The 20,528-nt window shown below is 40.7% G+C and overlaps 1 protein-coding gene across 1 annotated transcript in view; it reads right to left on the bottom strand.

Annotated features, from left to right (window-relative positions):
• Positions 1–17,881, bottom strand: part of UBA6 (ubiquitin like modifier activating enzyme 6) — a 28,839-nt gene extending 10,958 nt beyond the window's left edge. The window contains exons 1-21 of the mRNA XM_009958819.2: positions 17,841–17,881; positions 16,251–16,345; positions 15,441–15,469; positions 14,553–14,647; positions 13,928–14,039; positions 12,755–12,835; positions 12,070–12,192; positions 10,087–10,210; positions 8,754–8,857; positions 7,893–7,955; positions 6,696–6,772; positions 5,932–5,998; positions 5,385–5,528; positions 4,656–4,723; positions 4,309–4,387; positions 4,023–4,103; positions 3,578–3,655; positions 2,074–2,255; positions 1,354–1,459; positions 243–332; positions 54–134 (exon numbers count right to left, since the gene is read on the bottom strand). Of these exons, the coding sequence (XP_009957121.1) occupies positions 54–134; positions 243–332; positions 1,354–1,459; positions 2,074–2,255; positions 3,578–3,655; positions 4,023–4,103; positions 4,309–4,387; positions 4,656–4,723; positions 5,385–5,528; positions 5,932–5,998; positions 6,696–6,772; positions 7,893–7,955; positions 8,754–8,857; positions 10,087–10,210; positions 12,070–12,192; positions 12,755–12,835; positions 13,928–14,039; positions 14,553–14,647; positions 15,441–15,469; positions 16,251–16,345; positions 17,841–17,881 (1,920 nt within the window). The remainder of the gene's footprint in view (positions 1–53; positions 135–242; positions 333–1,353; positions 1,460–2,073; positions 2,256–3,577; positions 3,656–4,022; positions 4,104–4,308; positions 4,388–4,655; positions 4,724–5,384; positions 5,529–5,931; positions 5,999–6,695; positions 6,773–7,892; positions 7,956–8,753; positions 8,858–10,086; positions 10,211–12,069; positions 12,193–12,754; positions 12,836–13,927; positions 14,040–14,552; positions 14,648–15,440; positions 15,470–16,250; positions 16,346–17,840) is intronic.
• Between the last annotated feature and the right edge of the window lie 2,647 nt (positions 17,882–20,528).

Genomic DNA, 20,528 nt, shown 5'->3' on the forward strand with positions numbered 1-20,528 from the left:
TTCATAAAACATTAGTTTAAACCCTGTATTCTACACTGGCAACATTCACCTACCTGTAAAACTTCTTCTGCGGATGGATAGGTTTGCCAGAATTTGTTAAACAATGAAGGCTTGTGAGAAAATGAACTTTCAAACTAGAAAATAAAAAGAACAAACATGGCATTTTGCAAGAAGTGTATCAGACCCCACCTTTCCAAATACACATTAAGTTATGCTGAATGCCAGTAAGCTTATTCCTCTACCTTATCTCTTGCCCACTGTATCGTATGCTCAATGGCAGCTGGGAAAGACTTCAAGGTGCAAAAAGGTATTTCTTCTTCTGGTGGATCCCGCTGCAATTAAGGAGGGTTGCACGTAAATGAAGGCTTATTAAAGTTTATTGCTAATAATAGCATAAGAACTTCTAGACTATATAAATTTAAAACTCCACTGTTATGTAATACAAAATACAAATACTTATTTATGCTAAGAAAAAAATTTGGTTTATGAACACTAAACATCACATCCTGTTTCTGAAGAGTAGTCTAAACTCAACACTGGAAAGCAAAACTGAACTCTGAAACACAAACAAGAGAAGAAATTGCCAGCCAGCTTTTCCAAGACGTGCAGTTTGCATTCACATATACTCTCAACTCGCCCTTCCACTCAACGCCAGAAGGACTTCTTTCTTTGTGGACCCTTGCAAAACCAGTAGGATGCTCAAAACCCTGTCCCTGTGGCACCATTTCATGGTGTGCTCAACCAGCGAATTCCTACCTTGTAAAGGCAGTTTCACAAGAACTTAAACAGAGGGCTACTGCAAGAGTTTGAAGGCTCATTTCCCCCTTCCCTATTCAAGCAGAACTGTTACGTATGCTTGTAGAAACTGGCAGGCTAATTTTCTACTACAGGGCTTGTGTTTCTCCTACCCGCCTGTGGAGGTCACCAAGAACAGAACGAGCTGGCAGAACGCAGTTCTAAAGGAACAAACTCACAAGTACAAAACCAGTTTGAACGCCATCATGGGACTAGATTCTTATTTAGAATGGAGTTTTCAAGGAGAGAAAAGAGTCAGTCCCTTGGAAATGCTTCAGAAATAGGACTTTTTCCAAAGCTTGTGTTTCATGATTCATATAGCAGTTGCTCTTAATTATTGGCCTAGGTAAAAACATCAGCTAGGCAGCAGACATGGTATCTCCAGTCTGCTCAAATTTTATTTCCCGTGAGCTTTTCTTCAAAACCCAGGGAAGTAATTACTTCCTAATAGTACTGTTCTTCACCAGCTCAAATAGGCCACTTACTTCAGACAGATACATAAATGATTAAAGAATCAGAGGGCATGATGGGATCAAGCGATGGCCTTAAAACACTTACGTGACTATTATAGGACTCTGTCAGATGGGGCACAATAACTTCCGTGTGTCCTTTCGTTCCCATAGTTCCAGAGTCTATAAGAGGACGCAGGTTTGCTACACAACGACTGACACGGAAAGACACAGACTATCAGAATACAGCGTAATCGCTACACTCTTGCCTTGCAGACATACCAGAGTGTAACCAGAATTGGCTCTAGGCACTTTCAGAACAGTGGAAAGCTTACACCAAACTCAGGAAAAGAAGAGATTAAATAAGAAGAGCTATTTCAAGTTAGATCAGGATACCACAAACCTGAGCCTACCTGGATTAGGAGCATTAGTAAATCTTTTAAAATGGGAGCATTAGTAATTCTTTTAAAATGTAAACATCCCTACTTATAAATTTAAATACCTATTCTTATGCATAAATAATTCAACCTTAAGACTGCCACAGTATTCTCCCCCTCATCAGAACTTTACAGTTATTCATTTCCAAGAACCCACTCCAAGGCTCTCTGCCACATGAGCAGCAGCAGCCACACAACAGCAGAGCTGGTTTCCACCACAAGTATTAACCCCTTCCTCCCCCCAGCCAGCAACCCTATAAAAGAGCAAGACAAATGTGAGCAATTTGCTATCAGATCTTATAAGTAGTTGCAGATCAGGAAGATTAAGAACAGAAAAACAGAGTTCACATAAGAACGTGAAAAGTAGCCGTTACTTCCTTTCCACAACCTACCTATCAATGTATCTCCTTGCCTCAACGTTGTCCAAGGCAGTCACAATCACATCTTGCTTGGTATAGAATTCATCGCTGTAAGTGTTTTCAGTGGCCGGACAAACTTTATTAATATATGAGTCAATCTTTAAGTAAGGGTTGATGTTCAGAGTTGCTTCTGCTGCAGTATAGCTTTTAGGTTTCTAAAAGTATAAATACACATATGTGTGTATATATATGTGTGTATATATATCTCAACAATATTCAGATAAAGACCATCTGGGACACAGAAGTACCGACTTCATTTGCTGATTAGACAACAATTCACTGACAGAAGTGTCAGTATGCAAAACATACAATAAAGGAAATTCTTTAATCATATACCTCCCTCACTAACAAATATCTTATTAGCCTAGTTTTATTTTTAGTTTTATTTAAAGTAGTGTGTCAGAGACCACAAGGTGAAAGTGCTTAAATGGCGCAGTGGAAGTGTGTCAAGTAACTGAAACTGATGCCACGTGCTGCCTTCTCACACTCTCAAAACACCGTAAGAAAGGAGCAGTTCAGGACTGTCAGAGATTAAAACCCATTAGTTAGTGTGACTACGCAGCACAGACATCAGACACCTGTGAAGAACCACATTACTGCAGGGCATTCCACACAAAGCCAATTTCAGAAGCTAAACTGAAATAAGAGGCCTTAACCTACCTGACACTTCTAGCCATACCACATTCAATTATCTAGGGATCAGCACTTAGGACAGTGGAACTCAAGACAGTGTGGCTTCTGAAAGCTTCCAGAGTTCACCCTCCACTTATCTCTCCATCCAAAATGTAATCTGTTCCCAGATTTGCAAGACATAAACAGGAGGCAGATAATTCAGCTGCTGGGTTTTGGGCAGGGGAATCCCTTTTCCCCACTGCTGTCAGGATCTGAGCCATCTTTTTTATTTTGTGCACTGTTTGCAAGTACAGGGATATTCTCTCCGCTTATAAGGAATTAACAGTTTCTGTATCACACATTTACTGAATGTACATTTTTTTTTGCCAAGCTATTTACCAGCTTAATGAAGACTGAATTAAGTCAGAAGATAGAGCTACGGTCAAGTTCCATTAGTAGTAGCTCTCCTGCTGAGAACACTTCTGCCCGTGCAGTCTATTTTTTGTTGCTTTATTTTATTCTCCCTGAATTTCAATGTAAATAGTAAAGCCTTTCTGGAATATTAACCCACGGCAGCTTCTTATGCAACACAGCATTCCTCATCTAATTCTCAAGTTTGAGATACTTCTTTTGTCAAAGACACCAGTACAAATTAAGATCAGACCAGCCAATTTTACCGAACTAGTGACAAGTGGGATGCCAACATAGTTCTAGGTATTGTTTTAAAAGATAATGGATTTCATTACAGCCTTTTAAGTCTTTTCTCGACTGAAGTACGCACACTCACAAGTTCAGCTGTCCGTGGGGACACAGGACAGGGAAACAGAACAATAGACCAGAAAGTTTATTGAACAAGAAAGCCTACCTGTATGTGATGAGGCCGAAAAAGAAACTGCCTGTTCAGGTTGGATTTCTCTATCAAGTCTGGATCTGTAATTGTAACCTAAGTCAGAAGGGGCAAAAGCAACAGCTGAAGTTACAAGTTACATGTAGCACTGAGCAATAATCTTGATGGTATCTCTGCAGAAACTTGTCAAAACAAAGCACTCCTGTTGGCAGTCACTGTGGCTAACAGTTCTGCCTATACTGACTTACTAAATTTTGGTTTAAAATCAAAATACAGCAAGACTGCTCCAAGTGTATTCTGCTTCTAATTGCACACTACTTCCACTCTGTGCTAAGGCCATTTTACCTTCTGCACAGAGATCAACCTGAAATAAGGCTTAGACATTTTTAAGTAGTCTAATTGTTTAATTAGTCCTTGTCAAATTACTTTTTAATAAGCAAAGCAAGATTAACAGGTAACTTACCAACCCTCTGTCTTGCCCAGTACCAACGCCAAGAAGTGCAAAGTTTTTTAGCATTTCACAGCCTATTGCTCCACAGCCAACCTAAAGAAAATGACATTTTTAGAGTCAGAAATGTAAGTGAAAACCACAAAGACAAGCATAATAAACAAGTCTTATTACAGTTTTGGACCATTTATTCTGCAGTGGTACACATCATCAGGGCTGCTCTCATTGTTTTGAAGACAGTGGACGTTAGCTGTACCGACAAAGCGTTCACAAAAAGCCTAACAGTGTCAGTTATACTCACCAAGAAAACGTTCAAATCATGCAGCTTCTGGCACAGAGAGTCTCCAATACAAGCCCTCAAGGCATCGTACCTGTCTCCCCTATCCAGGCACAGGAGGCAAAAACAGAAGCCTAGTTATCACAGTAGTATCACTGATGCCAAACTGCAGTTTGACACGAACTAAGATGATCAAACTGAGACCTCTGTAATTCCTGTTCCTCCCATCCTTTAAATAGGACACACATTCTCACCCCCAAACCTGTCCCTCCAGCATACAGCACTGAACTAACTTTAAAAGACATCATCCATGCCTGCTTGAGAATCAGATGTGAACAGTACATAAATGAGCAGATTGCAGTTATATTTACCGTGGGAGAAATTCTTCAGAACCCATCTTTCCTAGATGTTTTACAATGTCTAACATATCTAGATACAGCTGTAAAAAAAAAAAAAGAAAACAAACAAAAACCTGTGAAAAACATTTGTGTTATTTTCATTTAAAAACCAAAGTAAATATTTTCTATTTAGAGCCTAGAAGTCTAGAAGCACTAAGTTTTCACTGTCAGTGGAAAACTATACAGCATTAAGTTCATTTCACAAGTTTTAGTGGACAGGAAAAAAGCACCTGGACACAGAGGGGAAAAGCAGCTCACTGAAATGTCAGCCGCAAGCTTTTGACTTCTGACAGGCATGTTACCCCTCCAAATTAGACTGTGAAGCTTTTAGACCTAATTTTATTCTGACACTTACGCTAAGACTCTGAAAGCACTGCTCTTACGTGCAGTAGGTTAAGATGGCATCTGGACTGTTCACACCTTTGCAGCCACGCACTGACATGCCAATGCTCTCCTTGCTTGGGGGAAAAAGGAATGTGATGCCTGAACCCCAAATAGGAAAATCTTAACTAAAACTGTCTGCACTGTTATTGTACACATAAAACCATATTTTTTTCTAAATTCAGTCTCGAGTCTTCCCCCTGCCCCCCCTCACCGTTATAGAAGTTGTTCAGACTATTTTGATCATACAGCATTTACACCCAACCATACATTTGTAACAACACTGTCAAAATAAAGATCCAAAACCAAGGCCAGCCTTACCCACTGTTGCAATGGAGAAAATTTTCCTGTTACTGCTTTCAAGACTTCCTGGCTAGCAACACCGCCCACTGCTGCAGCCAGAGGAGCTAGAAATCCCTGAGCAGTCCTAGACAGCCATTTCACTACATCTCCATCCACCTGAGGCTGAAAAATAAGACATAATAACAAGATTTATCCCTTTAATCAAGTCAGTGCTTGACAGTTGCATAAATTACTGTTCTTCAGCAAAAGACAGACAAATTATTTCACTTCGACTAGCAAAAAGGTTTTCCAGCCAAGACAGATCCGCTGTAGACCCTGTACTTGTAATATGCATTTATCTGAGAACTGAAGTCACACGGCCACAGGATTCAGCCTTCACGTCAGGTGAACATTCTGTTGGACCTGTGCTGAAAGACCATTCTGTTTCCTCGCACGGCCTTCAGAAAGCCAGCTGGTCCATCTAAAGATGGATACAGAGCCCAGAACCAGGACCAACTACTGAAGCATGACCTTCAGGCAAGTAAACAAGCGCATAAAAAGCGACTCATGATGATTCCTTACTCACTTTGTTTTCCAGTGTTTCACTTATAGAGATGGCCATTTTCAGCATTTCCTCAGCATCTTGAAGGCATCTAGATACCAAGGTAGAAACAATAATCACCACTTAAACATTCCAGAGTCCTTCTAGAAACATGATCAATGGAGCAAAAAGCACTGGATACAGTAGGAAGAGTTTGGAAATTTATATTGGCTTTAACAGTGAGCGTTAAAAGATGCACTTCTAAATGTTATGGTTAACTCAAGAACAGGAGTTTCAGTAGAGAAGCCCACATGCAAGTCCTGTCTTACAATTTATACTTTGCACATAGTTTTGTCTCATTTAACTCAAATTATGCACATCAAGAAATACAGCTGAAAAAATATACTGAAAGTGAAAAACAAATCCTTCAGACTTTGGGGTTTTTTTTGGTTGGTTGGTTGTTGTTTTTTAAAATCCATAAGCTACAGGATAACTCAGGAATCACTGAAACAACCTTTCCATATTAACCCCACAACGCAAAAAAAACTGGAACAGAGAAGGACTCCCTCCAGAATCGTTTTCTGTCTACCTGGGCCGAGAAAGTGCCACTGCTATACTGGGAAAGCCCTGTTACAAACCCAGACATGCATTAGATAACATTTTTCATTCAGAGTTCCACTTTTCATTTCTATGTCACCTGTTATGTACCAGACAGACCAGGTACCCTGCTGCATATCAAACCAGTAACTACAGTAAAAGGAGAGATCTATCTGACCCAAGGCTTAGCAAATGCAGGACTGCTGCATTACCCGATGTTCGGCTCACGACCAAAGTTCTCCTGGAAGCGGTTCAAGGCAAGCATGGCAACATGGATCTGCAAAGGTGCCTGTTTGGACAACAATAGCGGCTGATCAGGTATAAACTTGAGAAAACTGAAGGGAACAGAAGCCACTATTTGAACTCTTCTGCTACCATTTCACTTCCTTGTCTCTTAACCATACCGCTCCATAAAAAGTTTTTAAATAGCATTAAAACATGAATTTGAAATACCTTACACTAATGCTTTTACAAACTGGGATTATAAAGCATTATGCTGTAGTAATGCAATACCCTTCACACACATTCAGCACCCACTTCCACTAAGTCCAACTAAAGAGTCCTCAAAAGAATTTAGCGCTGAAACCGGAAAATGTGGTAATCTTTTAACTAGACATTAGAACACATCGCATTTTGCCAAACATCAATACCAAAGCCCCGCATCAATGGTAAAAAGCACAGAATCTGAACATGCAAGTCAGACCTTACGTTATCAAACAAGCAAAAAAAAAAAAAAAAATCACTAGATTGACATTTTTTTGTCTAAGATTTTAATGAGCCCTAGACTTACACGCCTTGCACGTCTGTAATACTTTACTAAAATTTACTTGTCTGTCCATAAAACTTCACTATTTGCCTCTGCTAGCTTCCTAGCCATTTAGGAAGATAGCAAGAGGCAAATACTGCTAGCTTCCTCTCATATTTTAAAAAACACCTCTGAATCATTTTTTCAAAGAAAAAAAAATTATTACACTGTTAACTCCAGTTCCCAATCAGCCTATGATCACCTTTTTATGATTATCCCAGCTTTGATGCCAGAGTGATTTTTATCAACAAAACATCACTAAATACAGGAAAAACGATTGTGTCACTTGCAAAGTTTGCACTCCCATGAATTTAAGCCTTATAAAACCTAAGATTTTAAACAGCAGAGGTGGCTCAGCTATGCATTTACAATATACTTGGCGCAAATCATGGATAACAAGCCTCTATGGTGATCTAAACCATAATGTGTCAGTTTGTGTGGTCACACAAACTGACACCTCACTCTTACTTCACTCTTCAAACTTACATTTAACTACTACAGAATAGTTAGGAAATTGTATCGTTCCGACACATGAACTGCAGATCTCATTCCATGTAGTTTTAACATTAAAGCACTTACACCAAAATTCCCACATGCTAATTACCTCAGGCTTGCTGAAATCCGCAACAAGGCATAATGGATTTGTTATCTGCTTCTCCAACCGTTCCTGGAAGAACAGAATTCATAATAAAAACACACCCAATTAAGGATATGAGAGTCATTGCTACCTGACAAAACAATACTCTTCCTGGAGAGAATCAAATATCCTTTCTTACTAGCATTGCCATTACTCTCTTCATTATTAATGCCACAAGAGATGTATAAAACAATCATCTACTGCAAGTTCTGTCAATCAAAAATGGTCACAGAGATGTTTCACATCCTAGTGGCAAGACCCATCTCAAACTGCTCTGAGGTCGGCTACCAGAGATTTTGTAAGCAACTGGCTGTTTGCTTGTGGAACCTCCCCACTTAGGAAGAACACAAAGCTACTCCTTCACAGAGACAAGACACTGAGCTGTGCATTCTCCTGTCAGAAGCAGGTGATCCTCACGCCCAGCTTTTTAACAGCATGTTTGAGGGCAGTCAGGATCTACTTTGTGCAGGCCCAGAAAGGCACACAGCCTCATGTAGCTTGCAACCCCTCTTAAACAAGCTTATCCAACTGTCTCTTCTTCAGAAGAGACAGGAAGGCCAGGAAGAAACCACATAATCTTAGTCCTTCATGGAGTCCCCAGCAGTACAGGGACATGCTGCCCATAAATATGTTTTTTCTCTACACTGGCAGGTAACTTTGAAGTATTTCCTATTCTCTGTGGTTTAGTAAATCGGTATCACTATTCTTCCCAATAAAACTACTGTCAACCCAAATCGCAGGTAGCCAGATCATGTGTCTGCTGAACTCTGCTTCCAGTGCTCAGACCATTAACACTCAAGAACCTGGTTATGTCAAGCACACACTCACAAAGTAAAACATCTTGGGCGTCTTCACTTGGACAGCTATGCCTCCATGCAAGTAAGGCTCCATCTCTGATGTATCACCAATGCTGAAGGAATACGGTGACACCACTGAAAAGAGAATAAACAGGGACTGATAATTAGAAGTGTCACCGGATACTACAGTTCTGTGTACAGTACGTGGAGATTTGCCAACACTTTTTATGCTGTAATTTTGTAGTTTGCAACCTTGCTTTGAAAGCATAAACACAGCTGATCCTCCTAACTAACAGGAGTGTCCCTCTCTGCCAGTTTCTGGTCTAAAGCATTAGTTTCACATGATCTGTTATGAAATAAGCTTTTTAAAGTGGCAGCAGATTTAACAAGAATTCTGATGACCACAGCTCTGTAACAAAAATGAAATCACTCAGTTTTATATAGTCTGTGCACAGCAGTGTCCAGTACTGCTCAGAATAGGATTTTATCCCCGTGACTAGAACAACAGGAAATCAAAAAGGGCAGCTGGAGCATTTAAGTCACTTCTTTCCTCTCATACCACCTGCAGCATCATTCAGATAAAGCAATAAGAGACAAAAATTGTTAATTTATGGAAAAATTAAACCAAATGCTGGGCTGTGATTAAGTGGAAGGAACTGAACACATCATCAGCACTATTAAAACAAAAGAATCCAGAGAAAACACTCAACCACATGTTTCAAGGGTATTGTTTTTGTCTCAGACCACAAAATAGTTAAAAACAAACACACACCCCACCCCCCACACACATCCCCCCCTCCCCCGCCTCTGCTCCTGCTCCAGACAAACAGGCATTCAGATCAGGGAAGCGGGCCATTCCCCAGCAGGCCTCGAGACACGCATGATGCAGACCAAAGCAGGGTAAATATACATCATGAGAATCACGTCAAAAGCATACTTAAAAACACAGTGATGTTCACGCGTCCCTGTACACTTATACTGTCACCCAAAAAGCTACAAGGCAAACAGTGACACACAAAGCAGTGTTAATTTAGTTCAAAACCTTGACAGAAGCACAGGCATTAGGGGACCCTCCAAAAAACAAAAGTTTCATCAGTAACCTCAGAGGCTGCCAACTAGTTTCCACTAGCTGAGAGCTTCCACTGCTCCTTAAGCAGGAAGATGACTTTGGAAAGACTTTACTAAATGGAAATGGAATCAAGACAACACTAGGACTTTTGCACCAGAAAGCAAATTTTTTTTTGTGGAAGCTCACTGGAGGCCTGCACAACCCAGCACTCCTCTGGCTACAAGTAGCTAACACTACAGTGAGCTAAAACAGGCCAAAAAACAAACACCTTGCAAACAAGTCAGTAACAGTTTACCTGTTATTTGGTGTGTGGATCCATTTAAGCATGACATTCCATTAACTTCCCGAAAGGTTAAGAACTGTCCTGTTTCAAGCCTGTGTGGATGACTTTCAAGGCAAGTGACAATACCAGGATTTGACTGAAAGCAAAAATGACAAAGTTAGCAAGGAAGAAATTCTCTTGTGTAAAGGAGTCATGCTTTATCGTAGACACATTGCTTTTTGCCTACTGAAAATGCAGCCTCTAACACTCCCATAACAAGGGACTTACGTATGATAACTTTTTAAGTCTTGTTATTTTCAGTTTAACAGTGTTTTCATAATACCAACTTTCTCATTTTTCCCTTCTGCAGTTCTCAGCATGTTAGCAAACTGCATTTGTTAGTTCTTAGCAATCAAATTAATTGTTCCGTTCTACAGTGGTGGCAAATTGATCTCCTTTTTTCCAAAAACAGACTACGTGTACACAGAAACTTTCACAGACATTAAGAAATAAAGTCTTATGAATGGTCCTTACTACTCCACGCTTCCTTTCCATCTGATCTCCCAAACTCATTCTTCAAAGTTAGGAAGCTTACAAAGCTGGACATCCTTAAACACGGGAAAGCCACAGCCTCAAGCGGATCACAAACAAGCAAGCTCACACTTGCAGGAATCTCAGGCAACATCTCACCCTGTTACAGGATGTCATGCCAACCTCCCACGTGCACAAGGATCCCTCTGCAGTCTGAGGACAGCCCACCAAGACCTTGTGGTGCAGCTCAGGCTGTAACAGAGCGGATTTGCAAGCAAGCCTGGCCTGTAAAGTCTCCTGACATCCCTTCCTGAGCTCCCAATATTAGAAAGATTTCAGTTAGGTAGCATAGAGCTTAATTACAGCGGACTACATTCACTGTGGCATGGAGAATGGGAAATGAGTTGACCAGAGAAAATTCTCTGATTTAGGGACAGAACGCCACCTCGACCCTGTCCACAGGATAAGAACAGACACTTGATGGCAGTTTTGGTATTGAGTTGTAGTTCTGGTCAGTTTTACACTTCAGAGAGCAGAAGTAAGATACAACGAAACTCAAGTATCAGATTATGAATCACAGGATATATATAAACACAGATATACGTTCATTCCTTGACTTGGCAGGCAATCAGCTCAAGTCATGAAACATAACTGTATAAGCTTTATGTAATTAATGAGAACAATCAAGTCATCCCTTCCCTTTTAAAGGTACCAAAGAACAGGCTAATCAAATCATCATATCACGCGCTTCAATTTAGATCAAACCCAACTTGCTATACAACCCCTTCTAGTTCAGTTACTATTACATCTACACTGGAGATATGACAAAAGACTCGCTACTGGATGAGTAAGGTTACAGTCTGAACTTCCAGAGTCAGAGAAGAAACTGAAGTTGTTTCCATTTATAAAACAATAATACAAGATCAAATGGACATCCTCTCTAACATTCTGCACTGGAAGCATTAGCAGTAATATCCTCTTCTCGTTGCCTCTGCTTTGGTAGGTTAAAACAAACCCTTAAATTTCTTTTCAAAACAGGCTCTCAACACCCTTGATCACTCCAGCAGTCCTCCTCTATATGCGCTGCAGTTCTTCCACCAAAAAAAGTATTTTCATGATGATTTCAGGGCTTCCTTAGAAGACTTAACCTATTCCCATATCAAGACTATGTCCTCTTCTCTCTACATCTCATTCCTTTCTCACTCTCTCTCAAAAAAAACAAATAAAAAGACACAATATTGTGATGTTACATTGTAAGTTACGACCAGGAGGCATCAGTATGCTCTACAATGTTAGCACATTATCACTGACTGGTTTTGATCGAGACACAAGAACGAAGTAACTTTGTTTGCCGCTGCTATACTACAAATTTTCAACTGCTTAGCAGGGTGCTGAAATGAAACACTCTGCTTGGTTACATAGCCAATAATGAGTCATTTAGAAAAAAAATAAAATTAGAGGACCACAACAACTACTATCCCTTACTTGTGTTATATTTGAAATGAAGATCTCCTTTGGCTCCTCTCCTGTTGTATCCAGCACTTCAAATTCATCACCAAAGTCACAAAACAAACGTGAACATATTCCATATACATCTGCACTGATGAACTACAAGAGAAAGCATAAATCAGGAGCACCCCTAAAACAGCACAAACCAAAGGAATGACCTCTCACATTCAACCTTGTCCATGGCTAGCTGGTTTAACTTCTAGGGTGGAAACCTATCATGTGCACCCAGGCCACTGACTATATAGCGCAGCACTCATGATAGACTTTGAACCTGCATAAGTGTTTCTGAACCCCTACACAAAAAGCAGGAATCATGCCAACATGCAGTGAAATACTGCCACTTCTACCAGTGTTACATTCGGTCTCAGCGTGCTCTTTTGGAACAATTATCAGTTAACAGTGAAAACCCTTTTCTTTAACCCCTTTTTTTTTTTTTTTTTTTTTTTTTTTTTTTAAGAACCAAGCTAGGTATCCAGGTAACACCAGACATATGTATAAAGCAGCAGGATCATACTCCCAAAACTAATACTGCTCCATCAACGTGCTATCTGCATTGAACTATATCCTTCATAACCAGTTTTCTCCATTTCTGGATAGAACATGTTGTAGGTCCAGAACGCTCACTGTACAGATTATTCACGTGTTTCATTTTTTCTGTTACCTTAATAGGTGGCTGCTGAGCATGACAAAAGTCATTAATCTTCTTCTGCAGCAACAAACTTACTTCAGTCAGTATGACACACTGTGAACAAGAACAGAAATAAATCCAAGACATCAAAAGCGATTGATGTCTTCAGGCTATGGACAAAGTAGTACTAACAGTGAGTTACCCAGGTGTCCTGATTCCTTTCCCACCACACATAACAGAGAAAGCAGTCTGGAGTCAAGTTTTCTCATTACACATTAGAACAGATGGGTTACTGCTCTGCAAGTTCCAGAAAAGATAAGCAAGAGCAGGAACAGTAAATTCTCACTTTTTTTTCCTGCAGCTGTGAAACTCAAAACCTAATTAGAATACTTACAAAACCAGTTATGGATAATCTCAGAGAAAATGCAGATCTTGAACGTTAAGATGAAAGTTAGCAAAACAAACACAATACTCTTCAGTGCACACCAATAAGTCTGCACAAGCTTCAATTACTGGTGCTCGTCAAAGCGCAAACACACAACTTCTGCAAGCATTCTTTTAAACTTTAGGATAGTATAGGGTTACAAAGCATGTGCCTTGCGTCCCATTCAGTTATACATGGCTTGTTATAGCTGGGACATTCAGAAACGTAGTGAGCTTGGGTATAACCAACAGCCACACAGTAAACGTTCCCAACTCAGACTGAGCCACGCACACAGGCAGGAGACAGCTGACTGAACAACTGAAAACATCCTCATTCCACCACAGAGAAGCTTAGGTTTCATTAGATACATACATACATACATACATGATCTTTCAAATTACATAGCCTGATATCTATTGCCTGGATTACAGCACACAAAATATACGTAGAACATCTGAGCTATGTAGCTGCAAGAAAAAAAAAAGGTCACACTTTCACCCTTGAACAACAAAAAACCCCTGTATGGCAATCTCACTTAGCTATTTATCATCATAGTAAATTCCATAATAATTGTCCTACGTGCTAGGAACACAAAACCACTGTTTCAGCCTTGAAAAAATACTAACCATGACCATTTCGTTAGTCCAAATACAAGACCAAATTCATTCTTTACACCACCTCAAAACGTAAAGTTCCTTTCCATCTTATTTACTTATATAAAAAAATCCAAGTTGTTTGCTCTGAGCAAAATACAGCATACAACTGCTTTAAGAGTGACATACCTGGTACTGCTTTAGAAAAGACAGATCGGTGGTTTCATCTAGTGGCACAGTTGATGCTGCTACATGGACATATGGATTGAGTTCTGCAATATGATGAAGCGTGGCCTCAGCCCTGAAAGAGCAGCAACTTTCAAGCTTTTTTATGCACCTACAAAATTGTATTTTCAATATAGAATTTCATACCACACATGCCCTACAAGGGTCCCTCAGAAAGTCTCCTGGCAACAATCACCAACTCAATCATTTACACTTAAATTCCTAGCAGGTCTGAGGAAAACAGCTCTGTCCAACATACAACAGGACTCACTGATGGTCTGATGTCATGACTGTTTTCTAGTCTCGCACTGATGGCGGAGAAAGCCCAAGAAAGAAATGCACCCTGGGCCTCACTATTAAATTTACATGACAAGCTCCCAACTGCAAGAAGTGAGATGTTTGACTTGGAGAGAACTCCAGTCCCAACCTAGACTTCCCCTAATACCTACCTGGGCACTGTACCCAAAACCAGTTAACTCCAGGGAAAGGGTTTAACACGGCTCTTGGACAACTAACTGTTACTTTTTGCTGATGAAACTGTTACTCCTAATCAAGTTCAGTCCTCCCTCACTCCAAAGACTTCACCAACCTGTTCCTCTGACTGGTAATATCATCTTCATGGATGAAGAAGTTGATCCCCAAATCCCATTTCGTGCACTGCTTGGTGTCATGAACTGTGAGAGCCTAAGAAAGTTTGGCAGAAAGTGTTTACTGGAAGAAGTGTACATTGTCATAGCACCCAAAACAATGGATTAAGCCCCACATAAAATGCTGGGAGACTAGCACCGCAGAAGATTTAGTTTTACCATGTATAAGAACAAGATCCTCCAACCTCTTTTCCAAGAAAACTCTTACTGTTTGAGAGACAGAAATGCATCTGCAATATACATTTCATTAAACATTTTTCTCGCAGCGAGGAGAGCATTTAAATACCAATGATGATTTTCGCCACATTGTGATTAAGGGGCAATCGTGATTTGTAAATTAATGGACTCCCAAAACTATAAACAAGGGGTTTTTTGATTGCGAGAAGAGAGCTTTAAAAAGCTTCTCTCTAATAAAATTAACCGCAGCAGCACAAAAGCAGTTGTTGGATTAAAACACCCAGCCATTCTAACATCTACATAAAAGGATTCTGATGGATGCCAGAATAGGATAACGTATTTTGAATAGTTTGGCTTTTGAGTTCATACCACTCCATTTCGGAGAGGCCACTTTGTACAAAAGGATTCGATGTCTCATCAGCAGCTGGCTAAAGTATTACATAAGGTATTTCAGAGTGCAGTGGACATTAACACGAGACCTGGACTTTACCACTAGAATATCCAGATTATTAAATGTTTTCACCCCCGGGTCTCAAAGGTTTTGCAGTCCTTCTACTGACATTTTCAGAAACTTCAGATTAGCTAGCTAGTAGTGTTGTCCCTTCTTCTCCTGCTCACCCAAGAATACCCAACAACAGAACTGTTTTACGTACCTTTACCCCAGCCAGAATTATATTTTTGGCTGAAAAATAAAACAAAAAAACAGAGAGAGATTTCTTGCAAATCTGTAATTGAATATTTATGTGGGTGGACAGTAACAATATGTCATCGCTAAGAACTTCACACCTTAAGGGTTTGTTCTCTTAGATTTGGCTCAAGCATTCTACAGCACCACTGACAGTAGAATAACATGAGCAAGGTTGAAAAGGCTCTCTACATTTGTTGTTTGTCAGCTGTTCAACCCACAAGCATGATTACAGAGACAGTAATGACAATAAACTGCAAAACCCCATGACTGTTCCGGCATCTGGTGCAGAGTAAGAACCAGCCTTGCTCATAAGGAGTAAGGGAAATCGTTAAGGAGTCTCTTGCACCAGGGCAGTTACGCATTTTACGCAAATTGCATCTGTCCTCCTACCTCCCACCCCCCCGTTTCCTACACAAGAATAATTCAGGCTATAGCCGTTCCTGTATTACATTCATTGATACTGATGCCTAAAGGAGTAACTTGGATTATCCACCCTCAACCTTCATCCAACACACATGATTCTGGGTAAAGCAATCTGGCCTATGGAAGCACATTTTAAAGTAAAATTTGAAATGTTGTTCTAATAAAAAGCTCACTAGAGAAAAGTCCAGGATCTTTCCTGCATCTGCTATGTTACTCATATGCATCATGCACGTGTAAATTCACTTGAATACTTCAGACATGCTTACGACACCTAAAGTAAGCTTTACAAGTGTTCTGGGATAGTATGTTTACATGCACTTGCGTCTGCTTAAATAAATGTTACCTAACTTACCAATCTCCACACCAAGACCACCTATACCACTCAGGAACACATGGGACTGAGCCATCTTCTGCATCGCCGAGTCTCCAAGAACATACCTCTGGCGACTACAGCAAAGATAAATACAGATCAAAACAAGAGACAACCAAGGTCAAGAGCATATGAAAGCAAGTCAAGAATTCCCAGTCATTTCCAAAAAACCTCAATTATTTTCAGTCATTCCATCATCCCAATCAGTTTCTAATCCTCAATACCAAGTTCTGCAGGTGAGTGTGTGTCACTAGCGACACGTACATAGTTCTATTTACCAGCCCGCTGTGCAACAAGCAACTGAGGACGTAACATGCCTGTATGTGAACTGTATAGTGCTTTAGGAAATAAATGTCTATCAAATGTAATATTTGCACTCACAACCCAAATCATGAAATGCATGTAGTACAGACCTTCTCAGTGCCATATTTTAGAGAAGAGAAATAACTTTTAATTTCAAATCAGTGTAAGACCTACTCAGTATCGTAGGCTTTTGGAATTAACTACTGGAGACCCAAGCAAGCCAAAGAATTTCTTTGTTATCAGAAATCTTCAAACCAGAGGGTGCAGCAGCTTTTGTAGTCAGATCCTGAGCTCTGAAAGACTCTCAGTTTCCAACTATACAATTAAACTTAAACCATTCTAAACACCACCTTTTCTATCAAGGAAAAGTATGACTTCCACAAGTGCCAAAAAGTAAAATGACACATAATACACAGGAAGCATTGTGCTGAATTAAAAAGAAGCCTCATTTGATCAGCATACAGACTTTTTTTTTTAATATATATAAAGAACCTTTAAATCCCACCATGTTTTTCCATTTGTTCTAGTACAGGCTCTCTGAACTATTGCCGTGCCAAGTGATCTCAAGACACTCCCAGCTAACAAATTAAAACAAACAAACAAAACAAAACAAAAAATCTACGAAAAAATCCCCAAACCCAACACCCTGAAGTCTGAAGGATATAATAGAAATACTGATGAAGCTCATGAGGACAGAGAAGTATGGCAAAGACTGAGGAATAAATGAAATTATGAAGGAGATAAACGTCAAAAAGGAAGGCGAAAACAAGGTAGAGAAAGAAGATGAGGAACAAGAAAGAGAGGAGTATCTACGTTGCCAAAGGGGAAACAAGCTAAAGACAAAAAGGGAATCCATATTGCAAATAGAAGAAGTATTATTCCTGCTTTCCAAAAAGCACACATTATTGATACTATTGGAACTCTGTACAATTCCATAGTATTTATCTATGCGTTTTACTGGTCAAATACTAATAATGGTCAGAAAACACCTGTTTTGAGACCAATAAAGGAACAGTTTTACAGCAAGATGGATTGTATCTTCAATTCACCCAGTTCTCGCCACTAACTTTGCAAGAAGTGGGTTTTGCTTCACTTGCTGAACACTGAGTTTTTTGCCTTACAAACGGAGGGACAGAGCAGCACAAATACACACACCTTTACCTAACTGGCAGCAGACAGCGTTTTCAAGCTTTCTCTTTCACATTACTGCACATAAACCTAAGATTTGCAGAAAGTCAAGAGCAACACTTCAAAATCAGATATCCTTACCTATACAAAGCATCATCAATTTCCATAGAGTCTGCCGCCATGGCGCAATGCCGTTCGGTTGCACTAGGAGGGTTACGAAAAGAAATAATCTGGTTACGTTGGATGTAATTTCACAGTTGGCCCCCCCTCCCCGCCACACGCAATTCTTCAATAGAAGAACTGAAAAACATGAAGTGACATCACACAGGAATCACTTTGAACATTAAGAAGCCTACAGAACACCACAGCACCTAGGTAATTAAAATGCACAGGAGCCAGAAGACAAGAACCCCCAAACCTTCAACAAACTGTTTCAAAATACAGATAGACATATTAATTCCCCCACTGAGGAGATGCAAGACTTCTTGTATTTGCCACAGTTACATTTACTAAAAGTACAATTTCCTTTTATATTAACAGCTCTGAGCTGTTTAACTTGCACCTACCTGATTGGTGCTTTTTTTTTTAAGAAAAGATAGGAAATCCCTGAATGAGTAGGAATAGTTATTTATACTGCATTATTTCTATGTTAATAGAAAATCCTTAGAAAACGGGTTACTATTCTATCTAAGTGAGGAAATCAATACCCAAAGATCTGAATTAACGCAACACTACCTAAGCCATTAAGTTAAACAGTTTGATAGCATTTTAAGAAAAACCATAATTCGTGCTATTGAGGCCTCCAGTCATTAGCAAAGACTTTTTCATTATTAAGTTACCTTAGTGACAACTAAGCATTAGGATTAGGAACAAACTGCCACTGGGCAGCTTGTTTCTTAGTTACACAGGCTGGGAATTGGTCTTTCCTGGACCTGGCGGGTGACTGCCACCAAATACAGGACAAGCAAATTAGACCCAGTGTTTGACCCAGAACATCAGTTCCCATCACTACTATGAAGGTACACATTTCATTTCAGCTCCCTGCAAACTGCCTTGGAAACCAGACACGGCTGACAACCCTTCCTCTGAAGGGACAGAAAAGCAAAGGCCTAGACATGCTAAGGAGTTTTTTCTCTTGAAAGCACAAATATACCCTAAAACAGCTTTCAAGGTGATCCTGCACAAAGGTTAACTCTTATTTATTGCTCAGATGGTTTTGGCAAACATTTTAACATTTCTGAAGTGTGGCACCTGCAGTCTGTCACAACTTGCAGACTACAACACTCTGACCCGAAATTTGTCCTTTGGATTTTTCAGGCTCAATTAGAGAGCGCTGAAGCAGCGCAGGAAGGGACATCGTTACACTGAAAGCAGGCCACAAATCTCACCAGTTAAGCTCTTCCACAGTGTGGATACTAACTCCTACACGTAAGCAAGCACACAAGGCAGTCACCATGAGGCACCACCATTGCAATCTGCACCACCAGTCACTTTAGTGCAGCTCCCATGTCCTTACATCACAATGCCAATGTTACTAGATCATCCTAGGACCCAGATATCAAGCCAGAGAGCCACACACCTCATCTAACAATCACAGGCTTCGGTCCCTGCTTAGGTAAAGGCCTTCATTTCAGCCACTGCCTGGGACACAAGACTGGAAGTTCCCCTCAAAGCAAGCCAGCACCGTCTCATAAAGGCCCATAGCAACCATCCCGGAGCTGTTCTGCACAATCACCCTCCACAAACAGCACAGGCACTCTGGGACTGCCCAACGTGAAGAGATTGTGGTACTAAGGTGGGGAAGGTGATCCACTCCTGGATAAAAATATCCAGCTTCCTCTGCTGTGATTGCTGACAGCCACGTCAATCAGTGTGCCCTCCCAAACAGCCCAAACAACGAGGATGTGCGCTCAATCCACAATAGAACCTTCCCCACCTGGGATCACACAGATCCATTTGACACTGACTCTTCCAATATAGTTATCAATTTGCAGTTCTCTTCCTGCATTCCCCGCTACAGCACTGAGCTGCTGCCAGCATACCCATCAGGTATGGCAAAACATCTCCTTCCAAAAGAGGACTTAGTGGTACTATGGTCAGGTGGCTCTAGGACAAAGTTTTGCTAATGTATTCCTGCATCCAAGCTGTATTTCTCATTTTAGTTCAATCAGTACTGAATCTGTCTCAAAGCAAGGCATGTCATACGGGGGGAAAAAAGCCATTCTAACATATGTCCTAGTATGCTAGACATTTATACACTCACCTGTTTCCTTTTAAAAGCTAACACTATCAGCTTTAATGCCAGGCTTCTATTTAACTGTGTAAGTAACATCCTTCACTTTTTAAAGCCTCAGCTGCTTGTGGGACATACCCCAGAGACACTACATTTTACCAAGCAGGACTAAGATGCTCCAAGGAGCAGCAAAGACACAAGAGCCGTACCAGTGGGCCAGTTTCACATCTCTTACCTCCAGCGCAGACCGAAGCGGTATTAATTACCGGCTGTTCAGCAGTTTGGGAAGGCGGAGAGGCCTGGATTCATCCCACCTACCCAGGGTTTCCAGAGGCAAATCCCAGTCGTCGCAGGCTCCCTGTTGGGTCGGCATAGAGAGAGAGAGAGAGGGGACGCTCAGACGCACTGTTAACTGCCCAGCCGTGCTAATGGGGGAAAAAACGCCACCTCGGACCTACAGCGGGGAACCCACACAGAGTCGACCGGCGTCGAAGCCCACCCGACCCTGCTCTCAGCAGAGCCACACCGACTGCAGCCCCCCCCACCCTCGACGCCCCAGAGGCGCTGGAAACCGCCACCCTGCAGGCCGGCCTGCC

Source organism: Leptosomus discolor, chromosome 4 (assembly GCF_034619465.1).
Source record: "Leptosomus discolor isolate bLepDis1 chromosome 4, bLepDis1.hap2, whole genome shotgun sequence".
NCBI classification, from domain to species: domain Eukaryota; kingdom Metazoa; phylum Chordata; class Aves; order Leptosomiformes; family Leptosomidae; genus Leptosomus; species Leptosomus discolor.